The sequence below is a fragment of the Stylophora pistillata genome, chromosome 1 (assembly GCF_964205215.1).
Source record: "Stylophora pistillata chromosome 1, jaStyPist1.2, whole genome shotgun sequence".
Lineage (NCBI taxonomy): Eukaryota > Metazoa > Cnidaria > Anthozoa > Scleractinia > Pocilloporidae > Stylophora > Stylophora pistillata.
This window is the reverse complement of record NC_142519.1, coordinates 29,551,674-29,576,370: the sequence shown is the minus strand read 5'-3', so window position 1 is coordinate 29,576,370 and position 24,697 is coordinate 29,551,674. Positions and strand designations below refer to the sequence as shown.

Here is a 24,697-nt window from a genome sequence, read left to right as displayed (position 1 = left end):
ACTGTCCTGAACGATCAGACTACACCATTATCTACTTTACACAGAACTTTCAGAAATGTAATTAGCCCAGATATTTGGCTCACTTCCAAACATATGGGAAGTGGACCATTTGTGCACACGCGTACTTTACAGTAAATGACCTCCACTTTATCCCTCTATTTTTCCAGTCCGACCCATATTTGGTAGTCACCCTAGGGGACCGAAAATTTGATGACAAAGATGTTTATAAACCTTACACAGTGAATCCTGTCTTTGGAAGGTAACCTTACATGTATTGCATCTAACGATCATTACCATACATGATCTGTACCGTGATGCGTTTTTTGTGAGATTAAGAGTGTGATTTGTAGATTCAATGTTGAAAAAGTTCAGATATTCGATATAACGAAGTTTCAAAATGTTTCAAATACGAGACGAATACGAACCTTTTTTGTGACTTACGAATCACCATACAAGTAAAATCCCTATTCTCGTTTTAATTCTCATTACATGTTTCGATTCGGCACACACCTTCGTCAGTTATTGTTTCATTTTACCTCAAACTCTGCACCAAGAATCGGTTAAGAAGACTATCTAAGTTCTCTGCATATATTAATCCATTATTCCTATTTTTCGCGTTTGTTTTCAGACTTTTTGAATTCACAGCCACCATACCTCTGGTCAAAGATCTCAAAATCGCCGTGATGGATTATGACCTCATCGGACGAGATGACGTCATCGGTGAAACACAGATCGATTTAGAGCAGAGACTTTTGTCTCGACATCGTGCTACTTGTGGATGTTCTAAGAGTTACTGCAAGTAAGAAATTCCAACGCTCAAGTATCAGCGACTTAGTTATCCCTTCAGTTGACACCTATCGTCCCTTGTTAAATAATAAGGGAAAAAAACAGAATCTCTTTTAAGTATGAGTCACAGGTGGTAATCTCGGTTCTTAAAGGTAGTAACGAGCCTCTAGATGACACATTTTTGTTTGTCAAGCCTCATTCTCTTCCTTCTATGAAAAGAAATAACCTGCTGCGAGTATAGGTTAGTAAATCGAGGCTTAGCACTGAATTCCCTAATCTTAGAAAATCATACTCAACGTCAAGTTCGCTACGACGAAGGCCGACTAACGCCAGTTGTAAAAACTCTTTATGGTGTCCAATTTACGTTCTCAACTCAAATTATCTGTAATACCCCAACAGAGCCACATTATCTTAAGAAACTTACCCCTTTCATTCAAAGTCAAGTTGTTTCTCTTTCGATTTTGTTTGAGATAACCAGAATAGAATTTTGAGAAAAGTATCTTCAAAGAGAAAGAAGGTTCATGATAAAGAGGACTTTCTGCGGTATACCTACAGTGTTCAATATATCCAGACTTAGTCTTAGCCTAAGGTTCGAAAGGCACTCCTTTTGAAGGCAACAGAGCTCCTATAGGAGAGTATTCCCCTGATGGCATTTTTCTCGGGGCAAAGGGGAAGGTGGAGAAAGAAGTTAGATGACACGGCTCAACCTATTCATTACGATTCAGTAATTTATCTATTGCCGTTTAAGATCTGGTCCTAACAAATGGCGAGATGGACGAAAACCAAGGACAATCCTGCGAGACTGGTGTGTGATGCATAACAAGAGTCTTCCATTGTATACAGATGAACCTTGCTCTGTGGTAGTGGATGAACAGACGTATACTCTGGCTGAGTTTGGTGAGCATCATTATCAAACCTTAGTCACGGTGCAATCATTTTTGTTTTTATATTCATTTGATTGACTTTCCAATCGGTCCAGAACTGATGATTCTATTATGATGTATGTGTGAGGGCTCAGTTTCCTTGCCTTAACTTTCTCTATGATAACATATTTGTGTTGTTGTCTACTTCAGCTTAGCGTAGTTCATGAAAGTAATTCCATGTTGTGATTGTAACTATTAAAACGATAATAGCTCGAAAAACTGAAAAAAGGATGTTTTGATGAGCGAAGTAAACTGCTCTCCCTCTATCATCGCAGCAAGGTTTTACGAAATCGTTAATTTGGACCGAGTTTTGCTCCTACTTTTTATAGTACTTTTATATGATTCGATCCTACAACAAGTTTCATCATTTAAAGGATTTCATTGAATACCACTTAAATTATTTAAACACCTCTATATGATTTAAAATAATTTTCAATTTGGATTTCTTACTACGGTCGGATCATCCCTCGAGTTTTCAGTTTGGCGATAAATCCTTTTTTTATTTCTTTTTTCAGAGGAAGGTACAATAATCCATACGCACCTTGGGAAAGAACAAAGTCGCTTGGCTTTGCATGTCCTCAACAAGTTGAACATCGTCCCTGAGCACGTGGAAACAAGGGGTCTGTATAACAAAACACAGCAACCGACCATGGAACAGGTAGAGAGCCCTACCATATTGCACAATACGGACATAAGCCAATAATACCCTTCACATTAAAAAAAAAATTCCTCTTAACTGGCCACTTTGGGGTTCTAGAAACCTTTATTTTTTAGCTGAGGCATGGTGCAGACCTATCTTGTAATTGTCCAAGGCCTTACACCGCTCTTTTGAAAGAGAGGCTTGGTCGTCCCGAAGCAGCCTGGTCGCCTAAGCTTTCACCATTCCTACAAATACAAGGACCGCACTACTTATTAATGAGCATGGCCTGTTACAATGGCTAGGATTTGATATGAACTGTTTTCATCAGAGAATTTTCGCCGCTCTCTCCTGTACCTTGTTTCTTGTTTGTCTTCAATGGACTCTATCTTATCTTAACTTTTCCTTAATAATATACATGTGATCTAAAAGTTGGGCCCTCGCCGCATCTTTAATTCTTCGTTCCCTCTCTTTCTTAATTCTCTGTATATTTTGTGCCGGTATTCTTTTTCGTGCTATTGATCTGTTTCGGCCATAATTACAATGCTTATCCTTTTTCAGGGGAAACTGCAGTTATGGGTCGATATATTTCCAGTCACAGAGGGCAAAGCACCCGCTGCGGTTGACATTACCCCAAGGGAACCACAAGAGTAAGACCTGGTTTTAAATGCCTTAAAAAAGAATTAGCACTCAAAGCTGTATTTACTGAAAAACAATTATGGAATTGATGATTGCAGGTCGTTTTCACAAGCTAGCAATTTGATAAAGCTCTATGACAACCAGTATGAATGTAATATTCTTTGAAGCTTGAGGTCCAGGCATTTGTTCGCAGAACGCATTAATTTTTCTTACTTTTTTGGGACATCTAATAAATTAAATGATGCTAGAAGAAGCACTCCAGTTCCGAATCTATTGTATCAATCTACTCTGAACTTTGCTGGCTTATTCGTATCTAAGAGAACAAAATCGCTTACTTTGTGTTCGGTTGTATAGTCTGGTAATCAGAGCAATTCTTAACTGACTGTCTTAAGAAAAGTGGGATTACACGGTTCAGTTTTCAACGGCGCTACAACATGCCGTGTAATTGGTTCAAAACAACTCGAGCCATCTCAGTGCGCAACCTCTCAGGTACAAAACCAGCTCCTATCGTTACTTGGTCAGTCACGTTTTCATACACTGGAGGCCGCTTACGGTCCATTCACTTTGAATTCTCACCGGTTCCTTCTCACATTTTTCTCTCGGTTTAATCAGCCTCTATGAATACTTTGGTTTTCTTTTATCTGACATTCGTAAATCGCAAAGCGCTCTTTGCGTTACGGTCACTGTAATCTAGGTTGTCTAGTAAAGGTTGTTTATTCTTATACGAGCTTTTCAACTGCATATGTCGTTTTTGCGTTACTGCCTATTGTAGATACGTCCTTCGTGTCATCATATGGAACACCAAAGACGTTATCATGGAAGAGACTTCAATCACCGGCGAGAAAATGAGTGACATCTACGTGAGGGGGTAAGAGAGAGGAAATGATTGTGAAAATAATCGTTATTGAGATCTCTTAAAAGTTTTTTGTTTCCTACTTCATGAAAAGGTAAAGCAAAGAGATTCAACACGTTAAGTCAGTTGTCAATATTCAGTGACAAAAGACATTTAAGGTGGCTGGAAGCGGTTTTCAGAAACACGTACCGACTATATTCAAATTCACTCAGTAGCGAGGCATTATCTTAAAAAAGAAAATCTTTAAGCTGTGAGAAAATCTATCTTGGAATTTCCGGGACTGTCATTAGCATAGCATAGTAACGATTGCCATGCCTTGCCCACTATTTAAAACCTCAACATTCTGTCGACACTTGTCTGAAGATGGTTCAACTGTGAAGAGGGAAAGTTGGGTTTTGAGCTCTTTGAATATAGTCGCTACGCTTACGAGTGGCGTACATCAAAGAAACCAAAGAAGCAAAAACAAGACAGTCTAGAAAAAAAGTAGTGGCTAGACAAGGGATAACTTCACAGGTTCTCGCACTGAGATAAAACCTAACATCATAGTAAAAAAGAAAAAAAACCCCGTGAGGGCGAGCCAATAAAGTATGTATGTACAGTACCTCAGTTAATTGACTTGACCATGAAAAATATCCACGAGCGATTATTTATAAGTTTTTGTTTCGAAACTAGATGGATTGATGGAATTGATGATTCACAAGAAACCGACGTCCACTACAGGTAAGTTACCACAGAGCCGCTATGATATTTATGAATTAAGATTGCTCCAGCCGTATGAGCAGGCATTTAAAAAAATACGCAGAAAGATGAATCTTGAGAAGCTGACTGAACTCGTATGTAGGCAAAAAGCTAAAAGTAAGGGTGTATTTAGGCTGCTGTGATGCTGGTATGGTAACCTTCTTAGTTGTAAGAAAAAAAAATCGTAAAATGTTCAGGAATAATTGGAAACATTTTTCAAACGAACACGCCAAAAAACAAAGTAAGTATCGATCTGTCAAATCTTTGTTGTTTTAAAGTACCAAAATCATATTGAAACAGCTCAAAAGGTTATGATAGATGATAGTTTTTTACATTTTTTTGCGCAGATCAATGGACGGGGATGGAAACTTCAACTGGAGATTTGTGTTCCCTTTCTCCTATATTCCGACGGAAAAGAAACTGGTGATAAAGGAAAAGGTTATATCTAATTAGAGTTAAATATTCTCACGTTTAATGATTTGTTTGTAATTGAATCTTTTTAAAGTTATACCTGAAATTAGTTTAATCTACAATGAAGCAGACTGTGAGAATTAATTGGCGAATGGATCTTGCGAACTCGAAGTTGTTGAGGAAGGGCTCAGCTTTGAAACGTCATCTTTGGTTTGATATCGGTTACATCGCTACTTAAACTGGCGACTACTGCCCAGTTGCACGTCAATCTTTGCGGAATGATCTTTACTACACATAAACCAGTATAAACCAGTATTACCTTACAGTCACTTGTGGCTCAGCAAATAACCTGAAAATGTATCTCAACATCATAGGAGCATTTCTGGAGTCTGGACGAGTCGATAGAGAAACTTGCACCGCGCTTGATGCTGCAAATATGGGACAATGACTTAGGATTTGCCAGTGACGATTTTCTAGGTAAGTAAATCTTGCTCGTATCATTAAACAATCGATTATTCCTGAGGTGCTAAACTTAACTTAAATTTATAAAGGCTGATAGTTTCAAAAGAAACTGTTTGGGGCTGCGTCGGTGGGAGTAACGAAATAATTTGGATATATCAACAAAGTTGAAATGGTAAATTGGCCACTGTAACGATTACAAAAGCTGACGTTTCGAGCGTTAGCCCTTCGTCGTCGCTCCGACGAAGGGCTAACGTTTGAAACGTCAGCTTTTGTAATCGTTACGGTGGCCAATTTACCATTTCAACTTTGTTGATATATCCAAATTATGTTAATTTGACATAACTTAGTTGTGTTTATATTTGTTGTGTTTTGAATTTTTTAAATTTGAATTTTGAGACTTTTTACTGTAATATTACCATAATTCTTATCGCCAAAGGTAATAAATGAAGGTATCATTATATTATATTGCCTAGGGCCTCTATTCATAAAAAAGAAAAATATTTGGCAGCCGATAGGAAAGCTTAAGCAGGAATAGCAATCAGAGGATAAGTTATTTGAAATAACTACCATTAACACAGTACTTCAATTCTGTCGCGGATTCAATCCCAGAGATGTGGTAGGTCTGTGGTGTTCCCCCTTGGGGCACTCTTGATCTAAGCTTTTGACTTACTATAATTCACTGAACAGACAGGAAAATGAAATTTCAAAACGTATTGCTGCAGAAAAAATAAACATGTTCAGCTGAGCAAGTTAGCGTTCTTTTCCTTTTGTTTTGTTTTACTCAAAAATAATAACGATGATGGTGGTAATGATGATGATAATAATAATGATAATAATAATAATGTTAATGATGATGAAAATACTACTACTACTACTACTACTACTCATAATGATAATAATGACAAAAATAACAAAAATACAACATATAAGGCTTGATTTTGTTTTAAGATCCTTCCATGGAGTTGTTTTTGAAGTTTGTACAACTCCAAGCTAGTTAAGATCTGGGATTACTGTCAATTCTTCCACTGTCGAATCCTGGTTACGCTTTACGCACCATGTGGTTTCATTTCTACGCATTAAACACTGAGATCATACGCAAAATTCTGGTAGAGGATTCATGGAACATGCTTTTGTATGGTTCATAGTATTGAAGGAACAGGCTTGTCAATACTGCAGGTTCTTTAGAGCTCCACCTGACATCGCTACCCAAACCGGCGACTGCTGCCCGCTCTTGTAAGCTGCCAAGTGACTCTGAACCACCACCCAAACTGGACTTGTTTAAGCAAAAACGTTGCTATGGCTGGTGGGCTACAAGCTCTATGAAGTCGGGAGCAATGAAAAGCACGGTACGCTGTGGCTGTTTACTAACTTGTAGACTTGTTCCAATACACGTTGATTGCTTAAGATAGGCTCTGCAATGCCACGGTGTAAGATGGCCCTAGTCTCACTTCCAGTGAATGACAAGGCCACTTGCATTACCTATTTGTCTTCCTTTATAATTCTTATTAAGTCCCTGTTATGATCCGAACGGTAGAACAAAAAGAAACACCTGCACCTTTCTGATGCTTCATTTTTGTGCTTCGCCGCCCCGTAGAAAAAGTCGACTAGCTGTTCACTTAGTCACAATCCGAAAGAGAAGTGATAATTTATAATTTATTCTTTCTTTGCTATGATCTTCCAGGGCAAACTTGAAATGACTTTGGAAATAATGAAAAGGGCAGAAGCCGAGGCTAAACCAGCAGGACTGGGGCGAGACGAACCGAACAAGAATCCAACTTTAGAGGAACCGAAGTAGGTTCCAATCCGTGATTAATCAAGGACCCAAGGTTTTTCTTTTCGTGAAATGTTGAATCACACATATCTTACTACCAAACTTAATGTTAAGGTACAACAATTTAGGAACACTCACGCTGCGCGCCTGAGCTGCGACAGATCACTTTCGAAAACGAAATTCCTAAGAATGTTTCGTTCCTCCACAGTCGTCCTCCGACCTCGTTTCCATGGTTTACGTCACCACTTAAAGCTCTCCGCCACATCATCTGGCGCAGGTACAAGTGGTACATCCTCGGCTTACTGTTATTCCTTCTTATCATCTCCCTCATCGCGTTTTTCATTTACGCAGCGCCGGTAAGTGTCACGTGCCAAGTCTTTCAGTCTCCTTGTCTCTGAATAATTTAACATCTTTGATAACAATCCCCTCTAGTTCCAGTCCCAACAATTTTGAGGATTCTCCCCCTGCATATCCCTTCTCATTAACCCTTCAGACCCAAACGTCAGTATACAATATGGCATATATACGTCCCAGGAATTTGTTTCACTTAGTGATCATTTCCTTGTATCTCGTGACCTGAATGTGTGATTCTGCAGTGATAATGTAAGGAGAAATTAAATGCTAGTCATTCTTGAGAGTTAATAAAGTCTATTTTGAGCTGAGTGGGTTTGCGCGATCTCTAAATAAGGTACCATTACGCGAGCCAGACGTTATTTTTTAAACACTAGGAAAATCGCAAATTTTCCAATATTTATCTACAGGCCCATTCGGTGGAAATTCTACTTCTCCACAAAATTGAACTAAGCGTACGCCTGTGAGACGTTTAACACGATTATATTAGATGTGTCAATCATTATGACGAAGAAGCGCTCCTCAAAAGCTAAGGTGTCCCCCCCCCCCTCTGTCACCATGTTATGTTACAGAAGGCATCTAGACGTTGTAAAACAAAACTAACACAAACATGTTTCACCTTTTAGGAATATACCATGAAGAAAATGCTAAATGCGTGACAGACTGGAAGTTTAGTTGGTTAATTCTTTGGAGTTAAAAGTGGAGGGAATCGTGGTTGGCCCTGCATCTGCATGGCTTTATATTGGCAACAATCAGGAAGGGATCGTGCGGAGAAAAGGAAAGCTTTTGTCACTAGTCAGAATATAAAGTTGTGCAGCCACGGAGTACTGAGCAAGATTTCACGCTAAATAATACAGATTAGGTCTAGAATTTTTTTGAACTTTAGTAACCAGCCACAAGAGGTGATGGTGTCCGTTTTGGAGAATCTAGTTCAAGAATAGACTGTGCATTTTTTTCAGATTTAATCCAATAGTGTCTTGAGGTTACTCTTCCAAAACCGGCAATGCAGATAGCAAAAGTGTTCAGTTTTCAATTTATTAGTTCAGTCAAATTATAGAGCAACATATTTCCAATAATTCTGACTAACAGAGTGGGAGAGGGGGAAATCAGTTTGCGGCTCCCTTTGCTCTTAGCAGTTTTTCGCCGGGTCCTTTATGTTGCGTTCCTTACGCAACGCTAACATGTTATTACCGTTACCATTTTCGTTCATACAACAGCCTGACACCTACCACAAAGGAGTGGGGGCCTCCATTTTGCTCCACTAAGCAAGATTAAGAAGTTCTTTTTTCACTAAGCTTGACGAATTAAAATCATAAATAAATGGGGAGTTTGGGAACATTTCTAGGATAGTTCCTCAGCTGCAAAGAAAATAAATTGGATATTCCCCAATTGTCTCTTATTCAATGATTCACCCATTCACCTAACCCACCCCTATCAAACAATCGACGGCTTATGGCGTTTGCATGACAGTTACGTCATCTTTTCCCTTTCTTTTGCTTGACGTTTGCTGCTCCGCGTTTGGTGGCTCGTACCAGGCCCTTAAACTGGCCGGTCATTTTCTTTTGTTTCCTGTGACAAAGATAAAGCAATTGACATATTAACGACAAAAGTCTCGGATAATACGCTATCGGATGACAAAGTGGTTGTCACTTTCAAAGTAACAAGGAAGATTGTGATACCTCAAGTGAAACATCCAGGGTAAAGCAGGGAGTCGCAACAGGAAGATGCAGCATTCACCTATCACCATGTTTAATGATGCCGCAAAACATTTCCTATTTCTCACTAGTGGAGGTATTAGGTCCCTTAACGTTTGACAACAGTTTTACATAGACGCAAAAGGAGTATTGTTTTGTTGAAGAAATGTTAAATACCATTGCAAGATCAAATTGAGAGGTACAATGGTTTAACTTGCGTTGTACACATCATATTTGGCAAAATAGGGACGAGACTTGTAAACTCGCCAAAAATAAACCCTGCGGCTGTGTAGTGATTTGCGACAGCTGGAATCAATCAATGATAGAGAGGCAAGAAGGGAGAGAGGGCGGGAAATCTTAGAATCCCACAGCCCCAATGCAATCAAAGAATTTTTAATTTGAGGCGGGTCAGCATTTACCTCTTGTTGAGCATATTCAATTGGAGAGGCACATAGGCGAATGGATCCGGTTTTCCTTTCTTCTTCACGTCACCGCCAGCTTTCTATCGAGTTAATGAAGAGTTTCTTAAGAAAAGAGAAGTGCAGTCCTGGTTACTCTAGAACATAATTCATTGCACGAATAGTTTCGTTAAAACCCCAAAGGATGAGTAGTCTACATCGCACCCGTTTTCTGGTCTCGTAACGTAGCAGATCCTGTCCTGACAAAGCGGTCAAGGATCCTCCACTAAAAAGTCAACATAATGGCAGGTTTCTGCTAGTAAGAGAGATTTTCAAAATGGCGATCAAAGTAAAAGATTCAACATTACAAAGAATAGTAAACTGTACCAAATTTTTCCTTTAATTCGTTTGTATATCTGTCGCTGAATGAGAAAGAATTTTAACTTTGCGAAAACTGTAAGACCTCAGGTGGAAGAATTGAGCCTTGCACTAAGGAAGAATTCGACAACACAATCGATGAGGTGATGACTTAATAATTTAATCAACCATCAGCCAATCGAACTGTTAGTCATTCGATCCATCAATCAATCAATCAATCAATCAATCAATCAATAATGTAATAGATCGATGGATCAATCAGTAAGTCAATAAGTAAATCAGTCGGTCACTCAATTAGTCACTCAATTCAGTAGTCAATGTTGGTCGGTAAGTCGATCAGTTAAGCAAGCAGGCGGCTAATGAGACAGTCAAAACTCATACCTTCGCTTTGTACTCAGCTCCAAACGCCTTATCACCTTTTCCACGTCTCGAAGGCACTTCTGCAAGGTAAATTCAAGGTCGTTAATTCCAATTCGTAACACTAAAGCAGATGACAGCGTAACAAAACAAACCTTCGACAAGCGCATCATTTTCATTATCACCATCAAACGATTTCCGCTTCTTTTTTCCTTGAAATGGATCCTGATAGAAATGTGGAAAAATATAAGATGAATTAAACTTGAAGTACTGACAACTCTTCATAGCAAAAAAAAAAAAAAAAAAAAAAGACAACATCGCCACGATGTTGTATTTTTGTTTTGAACAGAACTGCGTTAAAAGACGTTCAAACGTTTTGTAAGTCTTTCAACACAGTTCTGTAAAAGGTATTGAAACATTCGCTACACAACTTCAGGTATTAAACTAAAAGTAATCCTTTTGATACAAACTCTTGTCATAGAAAATGGTTGTTTATCTTAACCCTCGCCAAGTTATCCTTTCGAATCATGAGTGGATTTTCTTGCAGGTGGCCGCTTAAATGAAATGGTACATTGAAGTCACAAAATATGAAATGAAATGAAAAAGAGAGCCACTGAGGTTGCAGCCATAAACTACTTTCTCGGCCTTATTAGGTTTTATCAGTGAAGCATGGCTCATTTATGGCTCACTTTTTATTTCTTTATGTTGTTTTACTTTTTCTTCGGGGGTGGAGGCAGCGGCTGCGACCGGGATAAAAGACATTAACACCATTAACCCCGTGGTGCGCATTGCGTATGTTTTCATCATTTCTAATCATAGCCTCAGTCCACAGGTGTATCAGCAATGCAACACGGCTTACCTCTTCCATGTCTTACACAGAGTCCTCCAGACCTACCAAAAATGATTACATAATTTCAGTTACAAATATGCACATCCATGGATAACACGCTGCCCAAAGGCAGCTGATATGGGCGGTCTTATAACTCAACACCAACAATATGCTTCCAAAAGTCGTCTCACAGGACATGTACCTGGTTTTCTCTTACGCTTGGATCCAGGCTCGCGTTGTTCCTCCTCGTCCTCGTTATCTTGGATGATCAATTTTCCATCGGAAGAAACCTGGAAATCATCTGTTGCTTTACGTTTGGTAGGTTTTTTCGGATCCGTTGCTTCCGGGAAAGCAATTAGTGAAGTAATAAATAATATCGAAAGGGCACGGAAAGGAGTCAATACAGGAGTACTTTCAAAAGTCTCTCAAACGGAGCAGAAAGTGTATTATCAAAAAAAGTACCATGGAAGCATAAAGCTTCTCATGCGGAACTGGTTACAGTTTCCCATTCATGTTCCTCTTACTAAATCTATTATAAGACATTTTTAAACTAAAATTTCATATTTTTTTTCCATTTCTAAACAGTGACTTTCGTGTGTGCCAAAGAAGCGAACTCGCGTATATTTGCGACGGAAACGACTGTTTCTTTCTTCATCACGAGTAAAAGAGCATCAAGCGGGAACCAATCAGTTGAGCGTATACAACAATAAATGCGCAATCATTCACGCACTGCTAAGAAACAAAAGACCTTTTCAGAATAATTAGTTACCTTATGGTTGTACGAGTCAGCTACATACAGCCTCTGTATCAGCGGATTCGAAGCCACTCCCAAAGGATGCTGCAGCTTGACATCAACACCTTTACCATCATGATCACCAAATCCAAAAGATTCTGGACACGAAAAACGCAACATGTTAATGTATAGGTACTATACAGAAAACCATTCTTAATGTAACCAAATCACCACAAACTAAATTTTTCCTAAAAGGCGCAAGTGTAAACGGCCAGAAAGTCAGTCACATACTGGCTTCTAAAACAATTTAGGATTGCAGATGGTGCTCTGGTTTTATTTCAGTACATAAACACTCTGTAACTGGCATCTGTCAACCTTCAGCTGCCACACTGGTGTGATCAATCTCGAAGGAAACGAAAACCATTTGCACTAGAGTAATAATTTTCAACTGATTGTCGAAAGTACATTGTACTCTGAGATTGCTTTGTTTTTGGTGTGGTTCCCTCTGTGATTGGTCCAGAAAACTCGCACCACTAATCGCTACTTGGTCGGCCGCGTTTTTCCCGCGCTTCAGTTTTACTTTGAGTTCTCATTGACTGTTAAAAGTATTTCCCTTTCTTCTGATTGGCTGTTGTGATTACTTTGGTTTTGGTTTTATGACACTCAATCAAAAAACGTTCTAAGCTACTAAGTCAGTTGCGTTTTCCTAAGGCTCATTGTTAGAACACATCTATGATTGGTACCTATGTCACTAAGTGCCTTTCACTTACTGTTGGATCCCTGTCAGCTCCCACAAGAGCCTTTGTGGCACCACTGGCCACATCAAATGTCCTCACACTGCTGCTTTTACTATCTGCCACAAACAAGCATCTGAAGGGTTTTTCCTTTGCAAGACTGATGCCTGAAGGCTGTGCAAAAGCTGCTTTGTGGGGATAGCTGTTATTGCGATTTTCTTATGAGAAATGGACACCCAAGAGGGAATGTGAATTTTAAGGTTCTAAATAGTAACTAAATTAGGAAATGCATTGACATGTTTTATCACTGAAAGTTGTATTTCACCCACAGACACAATCAGTACAAAGCGTAACAAGTGCAATATGGAAAATGATGACCTTCAGGGGTAAACAGTTCAAACTTTGGCTTTTTTTCTAATTTATTCTATGATTGTTTGTTCTTCGTTTGCCTCTTTCCTGGTATATGATTTGGGGGAAATAACAATGGCGACAAGAATCCTTAATTCAACGTGATCCATTTTCCAATTCACTGGGTTCTTTCGAATCTACATGATGTACCCTTTCACTGGTGGATAAAACGCTTTGAAAAATAAAAGAATTATGTCAAAAGTGTTACCATACCTTTCTGTTTGTAGTATTTCAGGGCTGTTCCCACAAAATGTAAGAGCGTATCTCTGTGACCCTCCCCCACCAAACTAAGAAGAATTTTTCCTTCTGGACTAACAACGACTAAAGTTGGCCAACAGTGCACAGACAAAGAATGCCACAGCTTTGCCTCGGAATCATTCACCACGGGATGTCTGATATCGTTCCGTAACACTGCACTTAAAATATTTGTAGAAGATTTTTCGTTCTCGAATTTCGCCGAATGTATACCAAGTATGACAAGCCCATCTTTCTCGGAATGAAGGTGTTCCAATGCCTCCAAATCGGGTAGGATGTGCATACAGTTTATGCAGCAATAGGTGAAGAAATCCAAGATACACAACTTTCCGAGAAGCTCATCTCTGAAGAACAAAGGATTTTTGCAGTTCAGCCACTCCAGATTCGAATCAAGTTCTGGAATATCTGTGGAATCTCTTGTTTCCATCCATTCGATAAATGTAAAAATAGCTCGTAGTTACTAAAAGTTGGAATCACCTGAAACCACCTGAAACCACCTGAAACCACCTGAAACCACCTGAAACCATCTGAAACCATCTGAAACCATTTGAAACCATCTGAAACCACCAATGAAACCACCTGAAACCATCTGAAATTACCTGAAAATTGCATGAAAGCACGCAGACATGAACGCAGACCGCAGACCGCAAACCGCAAACCGCACACCTCGAATACCCACGCCTCGAAAAAGATCTACACAGTGTGTAATTACCAGATTTATCTCTCTTCCCTTTGTTATCAAACGAGATCACGGAATGCGTAAGCGAAACTGCTATGTAAACATTGGAGTTGAATTCTTATTGAAGATATCGCAGTTACGACCCTCCACTGTCGAGCCGTACCAGTCTTGCAGAGGTTATGTGTGTGCCTTTTGAGTCAGTCGACGTGTGCGCAATCAGTTTTCCTTTGTGTATACAGTGTGTAAATACCAGATTTATCTATCTTTCTTTTGTCATTGATGTTATCAGACGAGATCTCGGAATATCTGTTTTCACGTTAAAGTACTTCTACTATATGAAATCATTTTTGGTACAATCGTACAAAGCAACTCAGGTGTCTCGTTAACACAGACCTCAAAAACGCAGACCGCAGACCGCACAGCTCGAAAAACGTGTACCCAGTGTGTAATTACAAGATTTATCTCTCTTCCCGTTGTTATCAAACGAGATCTTGAAATGCGTCGTGAAACTGAGACTAATTTCATTGTCAGTGACAGTGAGATAACAGATAAAAATAGACGTAAAGTAGAGTAAATTAGCAATGCAGAAGCTTTGCGTCATGCTGAAAATTAAGATACCGATTTGCGATAATGTTTATACAGTGCTGTAAGACATTTTCTCATTTAAAACGTTCAAATTTTTATTAAAACAGTCGAGCCTTTGATGGCTGTTACACAAGATCAAATTGTGAATTGTTTGGACTACCTTTGTTGGGATTCTAATTGTTTGGGCTTCCTGTCTTCCTCTTTAGTAAGCGACTATCTACCATAAGCGACCACTTTCTCCTGACCCGAGGTGGTCGCTTACGAGAGAGTTAACTGTATTTATAAATTTGAACTATTTCCGTTTTAGTTTGTTAAGTTTGATGACGTTTTAGGTTATTTCGAGTTGTTTTGTCGATTTCAGATGGATTCACGTGGGTTTAGATGGCTTCTTAGGTGGTTTCAGGTGATTTCCTTTGTGGTTTTAGATTGTTTCAGGTGGTTTCAGGTGGTTTCAGATGGTTTCAGGTGGTTTCAGGTGGTTTCAGGTGGTTTCAGGTGATTCCAACTTTTAGTAACTACCAAAAATAGCTTGGTCTCTCTCTTCATCTGAACCCGCAGATTTTAAAGAACATATTAGATCGTCTCCTTTTTTAATAAACCAATCCTCCGACAGCACCATGATATCCAGGGGAAGATAATGATTAGTAACGAATGAAAATTATTACTTTGAGGAGAGGATTAAAGAATTGCTATCTCATCGTGATTTTCTCCCAGGCGTTCCAAATATGTGGTCAGCGGAGATTCCAACGAAATATTCGCGTTGTGTAATTTCATCAAAGAGTTGTACGAATATCACACAATATTTTTTTAAACGTGAAGTCTTAGTTCGCATATATAGGGAATCAAAGTGAGAGGAAACCACCTCTTGCAATTCATAGTAGCTGTATGTAAGCTCTATTATCCTGAGGTTTTAAAGGTGGATGGTTAAAGCATTAACTTTCCGATGGCAATATCATATAGACATGTACAAAGGTGATGTCGAATGTGTCGCCACCCTTTTGGAAAAAACATGGCTGGCTTTAATTTAAGATTACAAAAAAGGGGAATAGATTAAAATAAAAGCACAAGAAAATAGAAAGCGTGGTGTTTTGGTCAAAAAAAAAAAAAAAAACAGCTTCGAACGACTTGCCAATATTTAGATGAAAAGGCATTTTCCAGTCTTCGCATGACATCATTAGCAAATTCATAATGTTAAAAATACGCAAAGCTGTATTTACTGATCACAACAGTGTTGTTTTTAACGATGTCCCTATCAGTAGAAATTTCCATTTGGCAATAACTTAGGAATTTTCTTTTCATCTTTTTTGTAACTATCCCTCAAGCAAGCGCCTAAACTGAGGACAGAAGATGTGATATGGTGTTATTTTTTTCATGCTCTTCGTAATATGTCCATTTTCAGAACTTGTAGAAAATGGTCACCATGACACTCCGTGAATATCCACTGGGAATGTAAGACTGACAAGCTTATCTTTGAAACAGGTTACATAGATACTGATAATATAAATGTTGGTTCGCCTCACTCAGAATGTTATATCACCAAGGAAGATTGAGAATACGTGCTCTAGTTTTACGTTCTTGTTTGTATTTTGATCTCAAATGTTACTTTTCTACTTTTATAGTTTTTGTTTCTGTTTTTTTTTTTTTATAAATTTGAATTTTAACTGCGGGTGGTGATTCTTTCCACCAAACATAGTTAGTAATTGGTCTCAGCATAGAACACTATGTTGTTGGACTCAGACATAGTGGTAGATAACAGCATTGCAAAAGATGTTCTGGACAGCATTATTCATTTATATGTTACTGTACGGTGTTTTTCACTGGCCAAAGATGTTATACAGAACCACAAAATTCAATGTAAACAAATGAAAACAAAAACACTACGAAAGGAAATTTGTAGAGCCAGCAAAGAACAAGAAAGGCAGATATAGTTAGAAATAAGAGCCTGCAACAATTTGTCAATAAGTAATTTATTACAAAAGATTAATTTGGTAGCTACAACCTGCAACATATTAAATAAACATATTAAATATTGCTCATTAATGATTATTTTATGGACAAAAATGAGTATAAAGGCTATATGGTTAAAGTATCTAACAAAGAGTAACTTATTTATTTTCAGCCAGTCTTCTCGCCACTTCTTGTATTCCGCGTTTCGCGGCGCCGGTAGCTTCCAGATTCCAATTCCTTTACTTCTCCTACACGTTCCACAGCCAAACACTGAACAATTTCACCTGGCATTATGTCTACTGACTTGATTAATGTTTTTAGCTATATTCTGAAGGTAAGATGTCGCTCGATCACGGAGAAAATCCAAAAACTTAAACGCTACGTGACTGTCGAAACAAGCCCGCGGCGCCATTTTGGATTTATGTGTGCAGGGTCATTGTCACGTGACCTCGATAAAATCGAACAATAAACTATCCGACTGAAGTTTGCCGCGTTTCCTAACCAGTCCCCTCTACTAACTATGCACCAAAGGCACTATCATCACCTTCGTAACAATGCTTAATTGCGGGAATGCATCATTTTTCATCGCGAAGTTTTCAGCTCAAAGACTGAATGTAGATCGTTTTGGAGTACAGGTAGTTGCAGGGAGATCTTCATTTCTTCATTTCAATCTTTTCCTCTTGATGAAAAACTTTTTGTACTGAATAAAAAATTCACACGTTCAACAGGAAATAAAGGCTAATGCATCAAAGTGCTACTTCGATCAAATTTGGGGTTCGTTTTTTATTACATATTTCGAAAATATATGTAAAAGTGACTTACCGTGCCAAGTTTGGAGTCGAAATATGATCTGGAAGTGTGTTTATTTGCACTACAATTTTCGTAAATGAGTTTACGACTTGCAGCTAAATACAGGAATTGCACCGACCTGTGATTGGAAGTTAAAAATAGCATGAGTCACGCTGTTGAGCTCAAGAGACTTGTAGATCACATGGGCATTTGTGGTCGAAAGTTATGTTAGCATTAAAAATCTTTCCTTTTTTCAAATAAAATAAACACAGACTTTTATATTATCGCTGGAAGAGAAATTTTCGGGTCAAATTCCAGAAACCTTGACATGAGCTTCTTCATTTGATTCATCACTGACTTCATCATCAGGCTTTTCTTGGTCATTGACAAAATTAGGGGTTGTTAAGGATTGCAAAGGCGGTTGAACAGACTGAGGTACAACATAATCAATGCTAACAGCATTTTCAGCTACCCAAGATGCAATGACTCTTCGTAAATAGCCATTAAATTGTGAAGGCTTCTGGAGATAAATATGTGGTGGTTGATTGGTATTCCCTTCGCTGCTACATGTAGTGGCCATCAGTTTAAATAGTGGGAAGTTATGGCAAGCAATTGCTGCCATTACCATCACAACAATACCACAAATACTGCTGCATGTTTGAAAAGGATAGAGCTGTGCACATGCAGAATTACATTCATGGGCTCCAGTTCTTGAATTCATACTGTGGGGAGCATGACAAAGAACCACTGAAAATTCATCCTTTTCAGCACTGCAAGCAAACCTGATGAACAAGTAAACCTTGTCAATGAGCCCATGAGGAATAGGCCATCCCAATGAGTAACCATAAATTATTTCTCTACTGTTGATGTCCACAAGGCACATTGTCCAATGGCAACCCCTTTGAAGATTACTGCCAATAAAAGTGTCACCCTCAGACGAACGACCAACATTGGCTGCAAACAGGAACTTCTCAGGCTTTGTTGAACCGTTTACAGAGCAGTTGAGTGTTGATGGATCTCCCCTGAATTCATTAAGATAGACACAATATGTGTGGGACGGTGATCCATTCAGAGATTTCATTAGCCATCTAATGGGGTCACAGGAAAGCCACCGGTTTAGGCAAATTGTAGACAGCTCACTGGGGGACATATCATAGGGTGAAGTTAATTTGTCATACCTTACTGAGTATAACAAATCTTTAAATTTCTCGATGAATGATGCAGGAGGCTGGTGTACTGTTCCTGGAATGTCATACGGAGCTGCAAACCATTTAATCTCTTTCTGAACTGCATTCTTAATTGATTTGACACTGTTAAGCTTGAGCATGGTTTGCAATAAGGGGATATCAAAGCAGCCTTGTGCATTTTCAGCATATACAAATCTTCCATTCATAAGCTGATTCTTGCGGGCGATGTCCTCTTTCCACTTCAGAAGTTGGTTTTCTGGAGGGAGAAACTTCAGGCCGGAAGGGGTCTGTCACTTGTATTGGTACGGTGTTCTCGGTTAGGCGGGTTCTTGCCACACTCCTTGTTGGAGGAAGCCAACATTCATATGCAGCTCCTCTGCTAAACGATCTAATACTTTCGAGACTAAATCTCTTTGAGTTTTCCTTCAGTAGTTTGACCTAAGTAAACACATTTGTAGTGTATTGTTAATATTGTACTGATACAGACAATTTTTAGCTACCTTTTCGTCTGATCATAATTTGAATTATATAGTGAATGCAAGTCAGTTATGCATTACTTCTGCAAACAGTGTATCCAGCTTCAGCATTATTAAGCAACTAGGAATATTACAACTCCTCACTGGATGGGATGCTAAGGCATCTAACCCTAACCCTCTTCCCCCTGTATCTGATTATTTAGATTTTCACAAATAAATTTTCAGCCCATTTTTACACCTAGATCTAGCCTGTGTGACAGGCATTCAAAGGAGAGGATCCAAAGGGAGAAGTGTGTGTGTGTGTGTGTGTGTGTGTGTGTGTGTGTGTGCATATGTGTGTGTGTGTGTATGTGTGTGTGTGCGTGAGAGGGGAGGGTTTGGAAATAATTCCCACTCTCTCTTCCTGTGGTGCATGCATACAGGCCGGGGACCCAGTTCAGGATGTTGAATTGTAATTGCCTTTGTTTATGGAATGTGAAATTTTCCAGTGAATGTCATTTTCCCTCAAAATCTTTTCCTTACAGTGTCATGAATATTCATTATGTAAATTTTAACCCTCATTAAAATTCACAATTGTTCAAAAATGATTCTTACCTCAATTTGACTGTTTGCTATTATGTGAGCGAAACTGGAGAAGCAAGACTTATCTTTAAAACTTTGGGCTCGAAAGCACTATTAGTTGGACGATTTTCCCGCGAAAGTCTCGAAAAAAGAGAATGTCCAAGGTTTCTAAACAGCGGTATCTCATTAATTAAATCATGTAATTGACACCGAAGTTAAGTATTCTTTCCGGTGCAATTCCTGAATTCAATAGTTGAAAGCGTTAAAGGCAGGAAAAGCACCGGGTCGAAAGCGCGTTCAGAACGGGAGCTGTGAGCAAAATAACGTCGTTAGTGAAGATCAAAGGCTTTGGGCTGAAGGAAGAAAGGTTATCGCCTTCGGCGTTTACATTTTTCACCGCTGGAAGTCGACCAATCGGCCCGGTGCAATTCCTGTATTTAAGACTTGCGTTACAGAAAGGAACTGCACCAAGAGCGAAACGTTTGCAAATAGAACATTTTACACAGCCAGTCAATTAAGGAACGAAAACTGCTCGATACTGAAGCGAAAACAAATATTATTGCTGTTTCAGGGGTGAATTTTCGACCATGAATAACGAACGGTAGGTAGCAAATCCACGCCATGAATTTACCCCTTTACCGAACTAGATTTGACCCGAAAATTTCTTTTCCAGCGATAATATAAAGGTTTGTGTTTATTTGATTTGAAAAAAGCAAAGATTTTTAATGCTAACCTAACTTTCGACCACAAATGCTTACGTGATCTACAAGTCTCTTGAGCTCAACAGCGTGACTAATGCTATTTTTAACTTCCAATCACAGGTCGGTGCAATTCCTGTATTTAGCTGCAAGTCAATGTCCTACCGCCATTACTCGATTCAGAAAATGACCGGGAGTAGTATTTGAAAGAGTTGGGGCGAGATGTGACGCAGAAACATCAATACGGCCAAACCGGGCAAGGTACACAAACGTGGCTAATTTCGCATTCAGGACGAGATATTTTGGGAAGCTTTTGGAGGTTCTTCTTCGCTTTTTTGACTAAAGCGAAAGTATGCCTGGTAGACGTTGTGTTGTTCAGGGCTGTGGAAACATAAAGAACGATGAATTGGGGATTTCTATTCATAATTCTCCTGATTCGGGCAGCGTTGGACTAAAGTGGAAAAGGTTCGTGTCTAGTCATCGGAAGGATTTCAAGCCAGTGGGAAAATTTGCTGTGTGCTCCGAGCATTTCACAAGGGATTGTTTTACGCTTGCTTTTCCGATGAAAGGCATGAAAAGAAAGTAGAAGAAGGGGACGTTTCCAACTATTGGGAAAAATTCCTTTGAAACACTATCAAAGCGGAGTCGACGATCGGTGAGTGAAATTACTATGTATTTGCGCTGTGCTTATCACCATAATATTTATTTCCTCACTTACCTGTGACATGATTTTTTTCTGGCATCGTTGATCAATATTCGTGTAATGAATGCTCCGACTATTTAGACTTCCCATATGGTTGCGTGTGTTTGCATACTTTTCCGCTTTCTTCTCATAGTTACAGTAAAACGGGCGTTGGCGAAAAAATGGGTAGAGTGGACGTGAAGTCAATTCCCCATGTAGCGGCAAGCGAACATCAAGGCCGAATGGAGCGCCGAGAAAATCGCGACCGGAGAAAATAGCGGTCTTATCTTTAATCAATCTCGTAAACTGTAGACTTATCTTTAATCAATTAAACGGAGACTTATCTTTAATCAATCTCGTAAACTGTAGGCGAATTAAGAAAGGAGACTTATATAGCCTGCGAGATAAGCCCTGGGGGAAAACACGTGGCGACTTAACAGCGTGAATAAATAATATAATGAAAAGAACTAATAAATGAACTAAGTGCCACGGCAAACACAAAATATATATACAAATAAAGATGAAAGAGCTTGCTCGAAACGAGATAAAGGAAAATTATTACTAGAAATAGCCGCTAGACGATACGACGGCGGCGAGTAAATAACACACAAGCTAAGTATAAAATCAGATCAAGAGAAACGCTACCTTGCATAAATCGGGCAAGCTACAAAAGTGAGACCAAACGAATGCAATTTACATATCGGTCCCTATACGCCGGTGGCTTGGAACCAAAACTTAAGAAGTAAACTTAGGATGGACGCCGGACATGAACAGTGAACAGTAAAGGAGCGTACGATGCAACAACTAAAGAGAGAAAAACTATTCGAAAGGCTCAAATAGCACAAAGGCCAACTGTAACTGAAATGTTACGCAAACTTAAAGTCACGCAATTAGTCACGCATTTTACAGCCCAATTCCCAGACCTTTCCACTCAAGCGTAAAATTTAGGAAAAGTGAAGCTACATGGAAATCCGGCTCTCTATTTTTTGAGATATTACCTTGCTGTTACTTTGAGATTTGACAATACTCCAAAGTTCCCTCCAAGAAATCAGCAAATTTTGAGTTAAACGCGAGTCTTTTAAAACGACCAAAAATGGACTTAGTCTGATTTCTACTTTCTATAAGTTCGGTTACTGTTTGCGGGTTTTTTTTTTTTCGTCTGTATTTCAATTCTATTCTCACTGCCTGCAAATGATGCATTCATTTTAAGGCAAAGATGTGGTTACACCTTGTTTCCATTTCTAGTTTTGAAAACATCGACATAAAGCTCACTAGGCTGACAGAGCAGTTCGAGCACGAACACCTGCAAAATAATGTGAAAAATTTGTCAAACGAAAGAAAAATACGTCTGTATAAAATCATTACTTGTCTGACCGCTTTAATAAAACTATCGCCTAAAATCAGGACTACAGTTAATCACATAGTAACGATTTTACGACGGGTGTTTGAAATTGGAAAATGAAAATATAAATCTACATTCCATGATAATACCATACCATTCATTCGCTGGCACCTCTCCCGAATATCTTCGCTGAAACTGTTGCTCCTCTTCTTCTTCGCGGTGAACTCTTTCGTTGTAGACCGCGGCTTCTTCCTCGGTGGCAAGAGGTTCGTAACTGTCGTCGTACGGCGCAAATTCAGAAAATTCCCCAATCACTTCGTCAACTATAAAACTTTCTTGATCACTTTCAGATGTGCAGGAAGAGGAATCCGACGGAGTTGACATCTTAAACGTCTTATAAACGGCTCTAAACACACAAGCTTTTCTCAAATGCGAATATTTTGGTTGATGTTTCTACGTAGCAGTGGATAAATCACGTGGTCAAACGCAAGACCGCTTTGAGAGATCTCGCGGGCTATTGTTTTGCGAACTTTGTAATGGAGGACGGTATCTACGCACTTTTCAGTGGGAAATTTCCAGCCCCCGTACGCAACTATCGTTCCAGTTTTTCGTTGTTTGTATAATTTTGAACATATAGAAAAGATATATGTTGAAAAAACCCGGAAACAAAAACAAAAATTTTCGTCGTAGTAGCACTTTAACGACAAAACTCCATGCCCAGGATTGCACTTCAGGAGAGAATAATTGACGAAAATGAAATTTTTGAGTGAGCGGTCAATGAGAAATGATTGACAGCTACTTAGCTGTCATGGAGCAGGTGTGGCTAAGCTGCCTTCGTGATCTCTGTCTACGACTCCTGTAAGTTGAATCATAGGTCACGATTTTTTCGTGTATAACTGCTCAAGTAAACCTCGATAGTCAAGCTCAGCTCACCAACATGTTGAAGGTGGTGGTGAAAAATGCAAGTAACCTCCCAGATGTCGATAAATTCAGCGGAAAAAGTGATCCCTACGCGATAGTTAGCTTTCAAGGTATGTGGCAAAATTTGAAATTATTACCCTTTGGTTTCCACGTACAATTCGAGAAAAATCATGTCCCCTTTAACTATGGCTTTAAAAGATTTTTGTGGCTGGAGTGTTGCCCTTCGCAAAAGTCTTCAAAAAGACCCAGTTTTGAAGAAATACATGAAGTTTTTTGGTTTAAGGTTAAATATTCGAAATTTTATGCATAAACGAGAAGCTGTAACATCTTGTGGTCGAAAAAGCTCTGTTGCGAGTTTCGAGTAGAGAGCAAAAATTTTAGCACCAACTTGATCAACATTTCATTTGATTCAGTGTAATGGTAAAATAAAACCAACCTGATAATGATAAAAGCACTGTTTTCGAATTGATTAACATGATTGTTTGTGTTTGTTTTGCGTTGCAAACAGTGGAGTTAAATTATCTGAGTGTTGGTCCAAGTCGGGTTGAGAGCTGATGAGAAAATTTAACCAAACTGTTATCATTATTTTAGAGCAAAAATCGTTCCTGCACGAGCGTGATCGGGTCTCTGTTACTCGAGGTTTAACTAATCCGGTCGAAACGATACATGAATGTATCGCCCACGTAGGCGTGCGTCGGCAGGGATTGAGTCTCTTCGCTGTTTTGTGCATGTACATATAGCTCGTTTGACAAAACTCATAAATCAAATCAGTTCAAGTTGTAAGAAAATTTTGTGCTCAACAGTTAAAACTCTGTTTTTTTCTATACAACTAATACCTTTTTGGAATACTGATTTATTTGGGTGATAAACCGGCGCAGTATGCCAAGCGGGACGTTAGTATCAAACGAGGAAAGTTAAGCCTTTAGTCAAAAGAGGCATTCATGAACTTGAGATTTCTATTGCGTGATAGTTGATGAGAGCGAAGCTCGGGTCACTCATCACGCATAGAACCCGTGAGCTACTACTCTTATTGTTTAAGTAAAAATCTTCTGGTCGTTCAAAGCTGAACAACGAGACAGGCTCATGTTTTTATCTTACTTTTTTCGCAAAGAGACAGTATTTAACAATTCCCTTTATTCGTGACCACTTTCAGCTACTTTCTATCTCGGAATAGATTGTGAGCGACGCAGGGAAGCCTTCTTTGAAAACTGATAGAAAATACTTCGTAATGCTTCAGTGAAAAGTAATGTTAACCTGTTCCAGTTGTCGATGGGAATCAAACTAAGACCAGTAGAACTGGCTTATTTTTTCTCAGTTATTTCATATCAAAAATGATGCACGTTTTAATTATCTAGAGCAGAAGTTTCCTTTCGGAGAGATGCACAAAATGGCACAGTTCTGATAAAAGAAAATCTCCTTTCAAATAGGTGCTAAAAGTGGCTTAGATCTGATAGTTCTACCACAAATGCTGTA

The 24,697-nt window shown here is 39.0% G+C and overlaps 4 protein-coding genes across 8 annotated transcripts in view; 2 read left to right on the top strand and 2 right to left on the bottom strand.

Annotated features, from left to right (window-relative positions):
• The window catches only part of LOC111331961 (myoferlin-like), a 67,755-nt gene extending 58,795 nt beyond the window's left edge, over positions 1-8,960 (top strand). Inside the window, exons 48-60 of one of the 2 annotated variants that reach the window (XM_088753285.1) lie at positions 168-259; positions 629-799; positions 1,535-1,683; positions 2,225-2,367; positions 2,908-2,996; positions 3,758-3,853; positions 4,511-4,558; positions 4,924-5,014; positions 5,362-5,464; positions 6,626-6,795; positions 7,131-7,240; positions 7,429-7,576; positions 8,198-8,960. In XM_088753285.1, coding sequence (XP_088609411.1) covers positions 168-259; positions 629-799; positions 1,535-1,683; positions 2,225-2,367; positions 2,908-2,996; positions 3,758-3,853; positions 4,511-4,558; positions 4,924-5,014; positions 5,362-5,464; positions 6,626-6,795; positions 7,131-7,240; positions 7,429-7,576; positions 8,198-8,230 — 1,443 coding nt within the window. In that variant the 3' untranslated portion in view covers positions 8,231-8,960. The other variant, XM_088753331.1, reaches the window with a different exon arrangement.
• LOC148742017 (RRP12-like protein) lies at positions 8,582-14,816 on the bottom strand. Of its 4 annotated transcripts, XM_088753992.1 has the most exons (6): positions 11,430-11,567; positions 11,258-11,289; positions 10,554-10,623; positions 10,423-10,481; positions 9,685-9,767; positions 8,582-9,140 (listed from the first exon to the last, which is right to left on the bottom strand). In XM_088753992.1, exons 2-6 carry the CDS (start codon positions 11,264-11,266, stop codon positions 9,047-9,049), a joined length of 315 nt encoding a protein of 104 aa, XP_088610118.1. In that variant the 5' UTR covers positions 11,267-11,289; positions 11,430-11,567; the 3' UTR covers positions 8,582-9,046. The 4 variants fall into 4 exon arrangements, 1 of the variants encoding a protein (XP_088610118.1); XR_015998905.1 differs by lacking the exons at positions 8,582-9,140; positions 9,685-9,767; positions 10,423-10,481; positions 10,554-10,623 and adding exons at positions 11,997-12,118; positions 12,731-12,912; positions 13,316-14,816 and having other exon boundaries at positions 11,257-11,289; XR_015998919.1 differs by lacking the exons at positions 8,582-9,140; positions 9,685-9,767; positions 10,423-10,481; positions 10,554-10,623 and adding exons at positions 11,997-12,118; positions 12,731-12,813; positions 13,316-14,816 and having other exon boundaries at positions 11,257-11,289.
• A 6,449-nt stretch (positions 14,817-21,265) lies between these two features.
• LOC148742016 (uncharacterized) lies at positions 21,266-22,751 on the bottom strand. The gene is made up of 2 exons (XM_088754060.1): positions 22,458-22,751; positions 21,266-22,264 (listed from the first exon to the last, which is right to left on the bottom strand). Exons 1-2 carry the CDS (start codon positions 22,685-22,687, stop codon positions 22,162-22,164), a joined length of 333 nt encoding a protein of 110 aa, XP_088610186.1. The 5' UTR covers positions 22,688-22,751; the 3' UTR covers positions 21,266-22,161.
• A 433-nt stretch (positions 22,752-23,184) lies between these two features.
• Positions 23,185-24,697, top strand: part of LOC148742013 (myoferlin-like) — a 64,030-nt gene continuing 62,517 nt past the window's right edge. The window contains exon 1 of the mRNA XM_088753392.1: positions 23,185-23,334. Within this exon, the coding sequence (XP_088609518.1) occupies positions 23,241-23,334 (94 nt within the window). The 5' untranslated portion in view covers positions 23,185-23,240. The remainder of the gene's footprint in view (positions 23,335-24,697) is intronic.

Bases quoted from the DNA above. Each gene is read 5' to 3' on its own strand.
- LOC148742017 (XM_088753992.1), bottom strand. The intron at 9,768-10,422 runs GTATGAGTTTTG...TTAACTCGATAG, and splicing joins GAGCTGAGTACAAAGCGAAG to AAAGCTGGCGGTGACGTGAA. The intron at 9,141-9,684 runs GTAAATGCTGAC...TCTTTGTCACAG, and splicing joins TTGAATATGCTCAACAAGAG to GAAACAAAAGAAAATGACCG.
- LOC148742016 (XM_088754060.1), bottom strand. From the start codon at position 22,687: ATGTCAACTCCGTCGGATTCCTCTTCCTGCACATCTGAAAGTGATCAA. The intron at 22,265-22,457 runs GTATGGTATTAT...ATTATTTTGCAG, and splicing joins GAGGTGCCAGCGAATGAATG to GTGTTCGTGCTCGAACTGCT.